Consider the following 12,219-nt stretch of genomic DNA (forward strand, 5'->3'; position numbering starts at 1 on the left):
CTGCCCTAATTGAAGCCAGCACCAAAATACTTCCATGATCAGCAGGACCACCAAAACATTTTGCCTGGGAATTCAAGAGTTCTGCCTTCTAATTGTAGCCTGCTCTAAGGGTTTCTTTAAACCAGGGGCGGGCAATATGCACCCCCATTAAAAAAAAAAGAGGCAGGATATAAATGTAATAATAAATGAAGTAAAAATAAATGTGGTGGCTGAATCATGAAAACATTACTCCAGTCACATGGGAGTGCATGAAAAAGCGGCTCCCAATCTGTTGGGGTAATGTTTAAAGCAGGGGTGGGCAACTGCAGAGGCCTGGGGGCCACTGGGAGGGTTTTTTTTTTTTAATCAACAGTTTGCCACTGATTTAAAGTGCTGCATAGTGGTCAGTAGCACTAATAGGGCTAAATTTAGCTTGCTATCAAGCTAAATTTGATGCTTTTAGCACTCTGTAGCACTCGATAGCTACTACAGCGCACCATTTCGTTTCTAAAAAAACTTTTTCTTTTTTCCCCAAGGCGGCTTACATGATCTGCCTCCTCTCCATTTTCTCTTCACAATAACCCTGTGTGGTAGTTTAGGCTGAGAGTAATAAACCGGCCCAAAGTCACTCAGTGAGCTTCATGGCCAAGTGGGGAATACAAGGTTTTTTGACCTATTCTTAAAAGACTTGCCTAACTGCAGATTTACCATACTTGGTGAACCAGACTAAAGGAGACAGAAGGGAGAAAGCGTAGGGACTCTGCAGTAGCCAAGACAACAGCTGCCTACATTTCTCGCATCCTGACACCAAATCCGTGGTTAAAGGTTGTTACTTTAAGAAGTATTAGGCTACTGGCAGCAAAACCCCTGGCTTGAGGGCCCCTGAGACAGATCCCTTGCTGTCACTTTTAGCCAGCCGGGAACCTGCCTTACACTGAGTCAGGCCATTGATCCATCTAGCCCAGCACTGTCGACACTGATGGCAGTAGCTCTCCAGAGCTTTAGGGAAGCCTTCCCAGCCCTACCTGGAGATGCTGAGGATTGAGCCTGGTACCTCCTGCGCCCAAAGCAGGTGCTCTACCACTGAGCTAAGGGCCAGATTGAGTCTTTCTGGAACAGTATAATCACTACACTTGGATCAGGTCCCAATCCATGACAGTGATATTCTCTTACCTTGAAAGGTACTGCAGATTTATAAGAGTCTGGCACCTCCCAACTAAGTAGCACTGATGTTTTCATCACAGCGCTCACACGGAAGTTCTTTGCAAACACTGTAATCAGAAAAAATCCTTTTGAGTGTCCCTTGTGGGGCAACAGTAGGGAACTAATCAGTACCCGTCCTTTCACCCTTCTAAGTAGCAGCACAAGTTGGTAATTTCAGTTAAGATACAATAACCTCTTTCACGTCATAGGAGGGCACCTGAGCTTTTCAAGTGTCTCCCAAGAGCAAATGCACTCTTCGGGCACACAGATGAGAGGTTCAGACTGAACTGTAACCTTCCACTTTCCCCACTGGCTCCTTGCCACAATCAAAAGGTACCAGTTACTAGGTGCTGGTTCTTGAAAGAAGCTTTTTGAAGGTCACACCAAAGCAATTGTGCCTCAATCCTTATGCGCAAAAAGAAAATGGATTGTTGTTCAAAACAACATATGCAATCATACATTCTCTATGCCTGCTCCCAACCCCAATCCCCAGTTATAAGCCTAGTGAGTTAAGACTGACCAGGCCACCCCTGGCCCATTTACTGGCATAGGGCTTCAGTACATGATCACAGCAGGGGGTGCCTACCTTGTTCCATTGGCATCGTTCTAGACTGAATACTGGGACTGAGGGGCCCAGCTCCCTTGCTAGTGTGTGCTCTAACTTTGATGTCATAGGTTGTGTCAGGTTTGAGGTTGGTCAGAGTGATGCTCGTTTCCTTAGTAACATTGGTCAGGTTCTGCTGGCTATTAATGTCTCTATACACAATTGTGTAGTTGGTCATTTTTCCATTCCTCTCAGCCAGCAGTGGTGGGTTCCAGGTCACTTTCGTGGTAGAAGTGGTCAGCCCCACCACATGTAGGTTTTGGGGGAAGCCACTTGGCACCTCTTCTGCAGTAGTGATTTCCTTCTCAATCTCCTCCCCAGGACCAACTCTATTCTTGGCAGACAACTTGAAGATGTAAGTGGCACCCTTGTAAAGGTTGGACACAGTGTGGTGATCGACCATCTTCCCAAAGTGAAGGATGGTCATCTTCTCTTCATCAGCACGTTTGTACTGCAGCATGTATCCCAGGAGCTCTCCAACCATCTCTCTGGGTGGGTGCCAGTTGATTAAGGCTGTATTCATGGATGTGGTGCTGATCATCATGGTAGGTTTGCCTGGAACTGTGGGACAAAAACAGGGTGACATGCTATGACTGGGAGAGAGAGCACTATTCGAGTCACTCACCTAAGCAGGTTTAGAGCTTAACTATATGTTGAGAAAAACCAGTTGGCATAGCCTTTCCATAGCATTTCCGATTGAGGGTGAAAGATCCCATGTTTGAATGCTCCCCTGCATAAAAAACTCTCTGCACTCACAAAAGTAGCACAGCTGGAAGAAGGCTAAGTTAAAAGGCTTCTCCCTGACATGCTAGGTTTCCACAGGAAGGGAGTTTTTTGGCATGGGCAACTCCAAAAATGCAAGCCACAACCTACAGTTTGAAGTGGTTAAGTCCAGGAATAACTGTATTATATTGTATTTCTGCCTTTACTTTTCCAAGTATTTACATTACATAATTACCCCCCCCCCCCATACTGGAAAAGATAAATTCTGTACAGCTTGGTTACACAAATATGCTTAATATAATTTTGTCTGCAGAACTTACCTTATTTGTTCAGGTAATTTAATAGTTTTTTTTTGTTAAATTCCTGTGGTGGAAGTTCTAGGATGGTAAAGGATCAGGAAAACATAAAATGAAGACAAAGGCCATAGTTCTAGTTAGTGGTGAGTGACAGTGTATGTCTCTTGGCAAGATTCTGCAGGAATTCTGTCAAATACTGTATTTTGTGAAAACTTCTGTGACTGCCGAACTACAGAATTTGCAAAGACTGCTAATGCAGTGTGTCAGTAGGTGAGTCACCAATATTCAAAAGGAGGCAAATTATTTAAACTATTAGCAGCTATGAATCCCTTATTTCTACAGCATAAATGGTTTGGGACCAAGCTACTTGAAAGACCACCTTCACCTATATCAGCCTGCCTGCACTTTAAGATCAGAAAGAGAGGCCCTTCTCATTTGCTCAGCCATGACAACAGTCAGGTAGATGATCACACGTGAGAGGGCCTTCTCTGCAGCATCCCCACACCTTTGGAACAAGTTGCCATTGGAGCTCCGCCATGCTCCGTCACTGCAGGCTTTTAGGAAGGTCTTGAAAACATATTATTTTACCATGGCCTTCTCCTGATATGACTGCAGTTGTTGCTATTACTGCCATTATCATTGTTGCTGGTTTTACCATTGGCTTTTATTGATATTTTTATTGTTTTTATCGCTTTTAATATTTTAACTGTTTTTATGTATTTTTTTGCTGTAAGCTGCCTTGGGAGGGCTTCTGCCCTGAAAGGTGGCCAAGAAATGTTTTAAATAAAGAAATAAATAAAATAATCCAAATGTAGCAATTCCCAACATTGCAGCAGTTGGACACTGCTTTCAAAACCTACTTATGTCTGTCTCTCAAATCTCAATGCATCTACTCAATCACTCCCTGAATTCTGGCATTTGCAGAAGCGGGTGCAGACAAAGCAGACTTGGACAGTGTGATGAAGGAGAAAAGTACTGCCATAAGATAAAAGAATTCTGGGTGCTAACATAAGATGATGCAGAGATGCCCAGGCTCCGATTCGGAATCACCGCTAGTTTGATGTAGGCAATTTTCATAGCAATTGTTATAATTTCACCACCTGTGTGAGCAGTTGAGAGAGCGTGGCATGCTGTTTGCAATCAAAATGTGCTGTGTTTGAGCTGATGAACTGGTTCCTGCTAGGAATGTTGATGTGATGGCAGAGCATCAACAGGACTCCACATCTTATATGTGTAGCACAAATTAAAGGCTGCTCCCTTCAAATCTTAACACCTGCTGTATAAAATGGATGGTTTCATATCTCAGTTCCACCCACAACAGACACACATCCTTCCCCCCAATCAGGTGAGATTGACACGTTAATCCATCAACAGCAAAACTATTCAGATATCAGCACAGTGCAAAGATAACTATTCATCTGTGCTGAATTGTGGCACCCAGAGCCAGTTCTCAATAGCAGCCTCATATTCTGAATATGGGCTGAGTAGATTTGGCTAACATGTGATGAAGCTGTTGTGTGAGTGCCATATAAGTATGGTTTCATCACATTTAGACTATTGCAATGTGCACTACATGGCGCCACCCTTGAAGAATGTCCAGAAGCTTCAACTGGTGCAAAATGCAGCAGCCAGGCTGTTAACTGGTGCACAGTATTGGGACCATATTACACCTGTCCTAATAGACCTGCACTGGTTGCCATTGCTTTCCAGGCTCAATTCAAGGTGTTGGTTTTGACCTTTAAAGCCCTAAGCAGCTCAAAGGGACCACTGGTCTTGCTAAGAACCTGCCAGAGTATTAAGATCTGCAAGAGAGGACCTTTTGAGGGCACCATTACCTGCAGAGGCCCGTTTGTCAGGCACACGTGAAAGGGCTTCCTCCTGCGTTGCCCCCAAAGTATGGAATGTGCTCCCTCAAGAATTACTTTTGGCCCCCACTCTCTTGGCCTTTAGAACGGGACTTGAGCCGGACATCCTAGAGAGTGAAGTCAAGTGGGCCTTAGGAAGCATTACTAACAACTAAGCTAGCGGAGATGACAGTATTCCAGCTGAGCTATTTAAAATCCTAAAAGATGATGCTGTTAAAGTGCTGCACTCAATATGCCAACAAATTTGGAACACTCAACAGTGGCCACAAGACTGGAAAAGGTCAGTTTACATTCCAGTTCCAAAGAAGGGCAATGCCAAGGAGTGTTCAAACTACCGTACAATTGCGCTCATTTCACATGCCAGCAAGGTTATGCTCAAAATCCTACAAGCTAGGCTTCAGCAGCATGCGAACCGAGAACTACCGGAAGTACAAGCGGGGTTTCGAAGAGGCAGAGGAACTAGAGATCAAATCGCCAACATTCGCTGGATCATGGAGAAAGCAAGAGAATTCCAGAAAAACGTCTATTACTGCTTCATTGACTACGCTAAAGTCTTTATTGTGTGGATCACAACCATTTGTGGCAAATTCTGAAAGAGATGGGAGTACCAGACCACCTTACCTGTCTCCTGAGAAACCTGTACGAGGGTCAAGAAGCAACAGTAAGAACCAGACATGGAACAACCGATTGGTTCAAAATTGGGAAAGGAGTACGACAAGGCTGCATATTGTCACCCTGCTTATTTAACTTCTATGCAGAGTACATCATGAGAAACGACGGGTTGGATGAATCACAGGTCGGAATTAAGATTGCCGGGAGAATTATCAACAACCTCAGATACGCAGACGATACCACCCTAATGGCAGAAAGCGAAGAGGATCTAAAGAGCCTCTTGTTGAGGGTGAAAGTGGAGAGTGCAAAAGCTGGTTTGAAACTCAACATTAAAAAAACTAAGATCATGGCATCTGGCCCCATCACTTCCTGGCATATAGAAGGGGAAGAAATGGAAGCAGTGACAGATTTTATTTTCTTGGGCTCCAAGATCACCGCAGATGGTGACTGTAGCCATGAAATTAAAAGACGCTTGCTCCTTGGGAGGAAAGCTATGGCAAACCTAGACAGCATATTAAGGAGCAGAGACATCACCTTGCCGACAAAGGTCCGTCTAATCAAAGCTATGGTTTTCCCAGTAGTAATGTATGGCTGTGAGAGCTGGACTATAAAGAAAGCTGAGCGCCAAAGAATTGATGCTTTCGAACTGTGGTGCTGGAAAAGACTCTTACGAGTCCCCTGGACTGCAAGGAGGTCAAATCAGTCAATCCTAAAGGAAATCAACCCTGATTGCTCGTTGGAAGGACAGATACTGAAGCTGGAGCTCAAATATTTTGGCCACCTAATGCGAAGAGAAAACTCCCTGGAAAAGACCCTGATGCTGGGAAAGATTGAAGGCAAAAGGAGAAGGGGACGGCAGAGGATGAGATGGCTAGATAGTATCACCGATGCAGTGAATATGGACTTGAGCACGCTCCGGGAGAGAGCGGAGGACAGGAAGGCCTGGCGTGCTATGGTCCATGGGGTCTCGAAGAGTCGGACACGACTGAACGACTGAACAACAACAAAGATTCATCTTTTCAATTTAGCCTTTTAAAACGTGTAGCTTTTAATGTTTTAATAGTTTTTAATGGTCTTGTTTTTATTGTTTTACAGTTTTATTGCTTTAAATGGTTGTACACCACCTTGATGGCTTTTTAACAGATAAGGCAGTATGTAAATGCAAACAAACAAACAAACAAACAAATGGAATGTTTAGCAGGTTTCAGCTGTTTAGCTGGAAACTGTGATGGAGAGGTGATCAGTGCAGGTATCATAGCACAGAAGAAAGGGCGATGCTGACAAGAGAAGGAGCACAGAGTGTTATTCTGATGTCAGCAGTGCAGGAAGCAGCAGAAGGTAACCACCAGAAACAAGTTCCTATGGAAAGATTATCTAACCTTGTGCCAGGAACTAATTTGAAATTCACTCAGACTGGTGGCAAGGCCCAATTAGTAGATAAGAGACAAGGACTAGGCTGAGCCAGTAACTTTCATATGAGAACAAGCCTCCAAAGAGCTCAGATCAACACCATTCCCCCAGGCCTGGCCTCTGCCAAGTCATTAACATTTCCTGAGTCACCATACCCATCTTCTGGAACGGTGGACTTTGAAAACCAACCTAAATGGAATTTGGCAAATCCCAGGGGAGGGTGGGCAGTAGTTTCATCCAAAGTCTTCTGGCTTCAAGGGTTTATATATGCAGACACACAAAGTCCAAACCTGCACACTATCTGGAGCCAGCAGGATGCCACTTCGTTAACATGCTGGCCAGGTTCACATGTTTGGGGAAGGAAAATAAGCCATCGCACCTTATTTTCCCACCCTGCGCATGCTGGCTGCGTGCCACATCATTACCATAATTAACCTCCCTGGGTGTGGTTTGTCTGACAAAAGCTCTTCATTGTCCCACTAGGCACACTTGGATAAGAAGATAAGATTGCAACTCCAAATCCTGAGTTGGCTAGGCAGTTCTAGGTGGAACCCTCTGCTTCTCACACTGACCATCGTGAACCTCTGGGTGTCCCTGGGGGCCATTCCATCCATCCATCCATCCATCCATCCATCCATCCATCTGCTGCCTCTTGTTTAGAGAAGCGTTTGGAGCAAGAGAGGTAAACATATAATTCTTTGGTCTGATGTACAGTTCTACATGTGGGATTTTAACAAGGATGTTCTATAGTACATATACACACAACTTCACACCTCTGTCACTGTCCAAGCAGGGCCTCTGTAATACCAGGAGATTGTCAAGGAACAAGAATGAAAAGATTCTGTCTCGGGCATTACACTCACCCATTACAAATTGTGTGCATGGGCACAGTCTCTATCTACAAAAATACATATTCATCATAATGTGATCGCAAATGGTTAAACAATTCTCTCTCTCTCTCTCTCTCTCTCTCTCTCTCATAATACTAGGACTAGGGACAATCCAGTGAAACTGACTGGAAGTTGGATCAGAATAGACAAAAGAAAGCACACAGCCCATCATTAACTTATGGAATGTATTTCCATAAGATGTAGTTAATGGTCACTAGCTCTGATGCCTTTCAAAAGAGTATTTCCACAGTTCATAGCAGATAGTTCTGCAAACAACTCTTAGGCATGATAGCTACATGGAACTTTTATGTGCAGGAGAGGTATGGCTCTGAATACCAGATGCTTGGGGTAATGAACAGGCAATGGCCATTGCTTTCCTGCATTGCTTGTGACTCTCCAGAGGCATCTAGCTTGTTGCTGTCAGACACAGAAAGCTGGACTACATGGAATTATCTCTATGTAGGAAAATTGTAACGTGTGAAGTGGCCGTTAGAGAGAGGAAGAGTTTCCATTCTTCTATGGTGTAATCCTCCTACAGACAGTCTGCAAACCAGGGAATGCCAAAGATGTAGATCTTTTCCATCTTCCTTTCTCTTCTGAACATTAAAATGTCTGCCAGTCCATAATTCCCCAGCTACATCAATAATATGGGAGATCAAAACATTAAAATAGACTTGTCCATGAAGGATGCATTGTAGTACAATTGGCTCACCTGCTTCAGTTGTAGTAATCACCTTGGCCTTGCTGCGGGCCCCATCCCCTTTAGTGGTGTAGGCTGCGATGCTGATAGAATAGGTAGTTTCAGGTAAAAGGCCTCCTATGATGGTTTCCTATGGGAAACAAGAGCTCTTTAGCTCTTTAGATACATCACACAAGAAATACAAGGAATGAGTACAGGAATACTCCCATCTCTCACATATTTGTGACAGATTAGTTTCAAATAACACAAGGAGGAAACCAGTTTAAGAGATTACTTTGGATCCAAGGACTTCCATCTCTTACAGCTGTGTGCCCCTCACAGAGCAGAAGTGAAACTATCCTCTGCATTTGGAAAACATGCCTGCTCACTTGAGATGACCCAGTTGATGACAGAAACTGGGGAAACAAAGCTTTCTGACCTCTGCAAAGTAGGCCCAGGTGCCTTTGGCCATAGGCTACTTTAGTTGTGCTTCCTCTGCACTTGCCTTTGCCAGAATGCTTCAGAAAGTACTATTTTCCCTTAAATCACACAAAAGAATACACATAACCTTCTTCTAATGCAGACACGGGTGAAAAAGAGTAATGGCATTTCTATAGCAGCTTGTGGAATTCCACAGTTGTAACTGCCACTGCAATGTGATGGTAGTTACTTGTACTCTGAATCCTAAACAAATTGTCTAGCATATTATTACAGACAACCAACCGCCCCCCGCAACCAACATGGAACCAATACAACACAGCAATTCAAACCAGGACAGGAAGAACAACTTCACCTAATTCTACCACAACAGCGCTTGTCACCAGATTGAAGACCAAGAGCTGCTGGGTAGATGCGCCATCTCCATCTCAAAAAGAACACCAGCAAGGGGAGGGCAGCATGGCCCCAACTGGATAACTACAACACACCTTCTGTTCTGAAACTTTCAAACTATTCTCTCACCTCTACCTTTTCCCTCTACTCCCCTTCCCCTGTGCATCTTGTTTTTAGTTTGTAAGCCTGAGTCCAGGAAGGGTCTATGTCTTATTTTCACTTACATACATTGCCTTCCGGCAGCATTGTGTACTGAATTTTAATTGATGTGAGCCACTTACGGGATAAAATTTTAATCGGAAAAGTGGGATCAAAATATAACAGGTTCTTCAAATCAAAAGGCCACAAACAAGTGCATATTTTTGCAATGCCTGGCAGGGATGACTGCTGCTGCCCAGTCCCACAACCAGGACATGAAACAAACAGTCTGCTGGGTTCACAGTGCTGCCACATACCCATAGATACATAAGCAAAAGACAACAAGCACCGGCCAGGAATCTAACGTGACCCCAATAACAAGGAAGTAGCAGCACTTCCATCAGAGTTAACAGGAAGGGTTAACGGCAGTATAACAGAACAGAGGTCTGCAACTCATTTCAGTCTTGCCAACAGAAGGTACTAGGATGGGCAGCAAAACAATTGTGCCAAGTGGAACCACTTGCCATAACATACTCACCAGCCAAGGTAATTCAAGAGAGCCTTCCTCCTTAAAAAATAAACTACTCATGCCATAGACAGCAGGGAACATACGGTAAGAATAACAGAGGGCAGATAGAGTACTCTATAGAAAACAAAGACAGAAGGACAGGAGGTGCCAGTTTTGCCTCCTCAGTGGTGTGTCCACAGTCGTGAAAGCTAGAGATACCAGCAGGGGCAAGTAACAGCATTTCATGGGTGAGGTTGGCCTTGTAGCCTATGGCCATAGGAAAGCCAACGGTGAGTTACCTCCCCTAAAGTCTATTCTACATCTCACAAACCTCCTCCATTCTGTTGGCAAACTTCCTCACACAGGAATCCATGGAGAAAAGCCTGTTTGAAGGCAACCTTTAGTGGCTTTCCAGCAGAATGTCAACTATTAATCCTGTGCCACAAGAAACTTGCTGGTGGAAATGACCAAGTATAGAAATCCAAATGTGATATAAATCAGAACTGAGAAGAAGTCTGTGCAGTGATGATTGATAGAACAGGATCTCCTCCTTGGGTTGTCAGGGTTCTTTCTTTGGCTGCCATAGAATCGTTAACATTTCTCCAATCACTTCATTAAAACTAGAACTGTGAAGTGGCTTCCTGTTTGGTAACCCAAGAAAGATACAGGATTCACCCCCACTTAACCCAAATTATTATTTCATAGTTTTCACTGGCAAACCCAAATTAACAAACCCAATTAATAAAGACCAATCAGAATGACACCAAAATCAGAGGACAAGTAAGACTCCCCTTTCCCCCCCGCAGGTTGTGTGAGTGAGCCAAATCAGTCAATGACAATAAATTGATATGAGGGAGATACTCAAACACACAACACCACAGGCCATGACCATCTCCAAAAGATGTACTTATCACCACAGTCCACACAGGAGGAAATTCTCACGTAAGGAAGAGCATGCCACTGGGACAATGCAAAGGAGAGTGAGGAAGAAGGGAAGGAAGGAAAGAAGGTGGATTGAGAAAGGAGAGAGGTACCAGACAAAATAGTCATAGGGCTGTCGCTGCAAACCCCTTCTAGCAAAGTCCTGCCTAAGAGGGAAGGGAAGCCACAGCAGGGTATGTAATTGAATCTCTCTCTCTCTCTCTCATAGTCTCCAAAGGTAATTTTCAAGCTTGTTCCTCCAAATTTATATTTCAAAATTACTTGGAAAAATTGAATGTAACTGTTTGAATGTGATTGTTTTCTTATTACAGCCTCTGTTTCAACCAAAGGTCACAGCCGAGAGAGCAGGGTATTTTTCATGGCTGGGATCAATAAGGTTTAAAGATTATAGATCTGACTCTGTCATGTAACGAGCTGGGCCAGGGACTGTAGAGAGAGGGCTGCTCCCCCCGCATCTGCCTGAAATTGCATCGCAACAAGCTGGAAATAAAGATTATGGAAAATGTCAATTGCTTTTCTGCATTTAGCAGCAATCTAAATGCCAATTTGCTCAGGATTTGCGGCTGGTGGAAGCTCCACAGAGCAACTCCCCAGAACCATTTGAGGATTGACGGGGATGTTTTGACAGCACTATGCACACAGATTTCACAAGATGATCCTCAGACCCTTCTGATCCAAACAAACACACTCACAAATGGTACTTACGTGGTCAACAGAGTCCTTAACCCTCAACTGATGGGGGACAGGAAGGAGGAAAGAAAATGGAGACAGAGTAAGGGAATAACGATGACAAAGCTGTGGATTATTAACACATGCACACAAGATTTGGTACAAACTGGATTGAAGTGGATGTACTGCTTTCTTCCAGAAGCATCTCTCGGAACGGTCACACAAAGCATTGTACCTTGGCACCCAGTTTTCTTTCTCCATCTCCCCCCCCCCCCCGAACCAGATAAAAGAACTACACTCTGCAAGATAGCAAAGGCTGAAACACTATGCACACTTACCTGGAAGCAAGCCCCATTGAATGCAGTTGGACTTACTTCCAAGTAAACATGCATCAGCTTAGCTGGACATGTACCAAACTGCTTGAGGTATTTGTTACATCTAGTGGTTTGCCTAGGCCATTCTGGATGCCAGTTTTAAAAATAGCATCTTGCTTCTGTTAGCAATAAAGGGATGAACTGGAAGAAACCCATGTGAAGAAGATAATATGCTGTATTTCTGTGATAGAAAACCAATATGGTCCTAGTGGAAAGAGGACAGAGAAATTCCATCATAATGTGCTATGGCTGGGCCCAAACTGCAGCAGGAAAAATGACCTTCAGGGGAATAACCCCCACTCCACCCCAGCTGAGCCTTCCCAGCCAGAATTCTCAGACTCCTGTATCCCTCCATGGTCAAAACAAGCAATAGCTGCATGCGTGTCAAGATAAGCTTCCTCAGGAACCAGCTGGAGAAATAGCTTGCTCATCACCGTAATCAATTTCTAGGTCTGTCGCATTAGCAGAGTTAGTGAAATTCCTGCTAAGAATGCAT

The 12,219-nt window shown here is 44.1% G+C and overlaps 1 protein-coding gene across 3 annotated transcripts in view; it reads right to left on the bottom strand.

Moving 5' to 3' along the window:
* PTPRF (protein tyrosine phosphatase receptor type F) overlaps window positions 1-12,219 on the bottom strand; it is a 724,144-nt gene that overhangs the window by 51,315 nt on the left and 660,610 nt on the right. For 2 of the 3 annotated variants that reach the window (XM_084852780.1, XM_084852781.1), the window contains exons 14-16: window positions 8,295-8,412; window positions 1,769-2,347; window positions 1,153-1,250 (exon numbers count right to left, since the gene is read on the bottom strand). In XM_084852780.1, coding sequence (XP_084708906.1) covers window positions 1,153-1,250; window positions 1,769-2,347; window positions 8,295-8,412 — 795 coding nt within the window. Of the gene's footprint in view, window positions 1-1,152; window positions 1,251-1,768; window positions 2,348-8,294; window positions 8,413-11,385; window positions 11,413-12,219 lie in introns of all 3 variants that reach the window. The other variant, XM_084852779.1, reaches the window with a different exon arrangement.

Source organism: Heloderma suspectum, chromosome 4 (genome assembly GCF_057233095.1).
Source record: "Heloderma suspectum isolate Gila_16-S chromosome 4, 16-S_ref, whole genome shotgun sequence".
Classification (NCBI taxonomy): Eukaryota; Metazoa; Chordata; class Lepidosauria; order Squamata; family Helodermatidae; genus Heloderma; species Heloderma suspectum.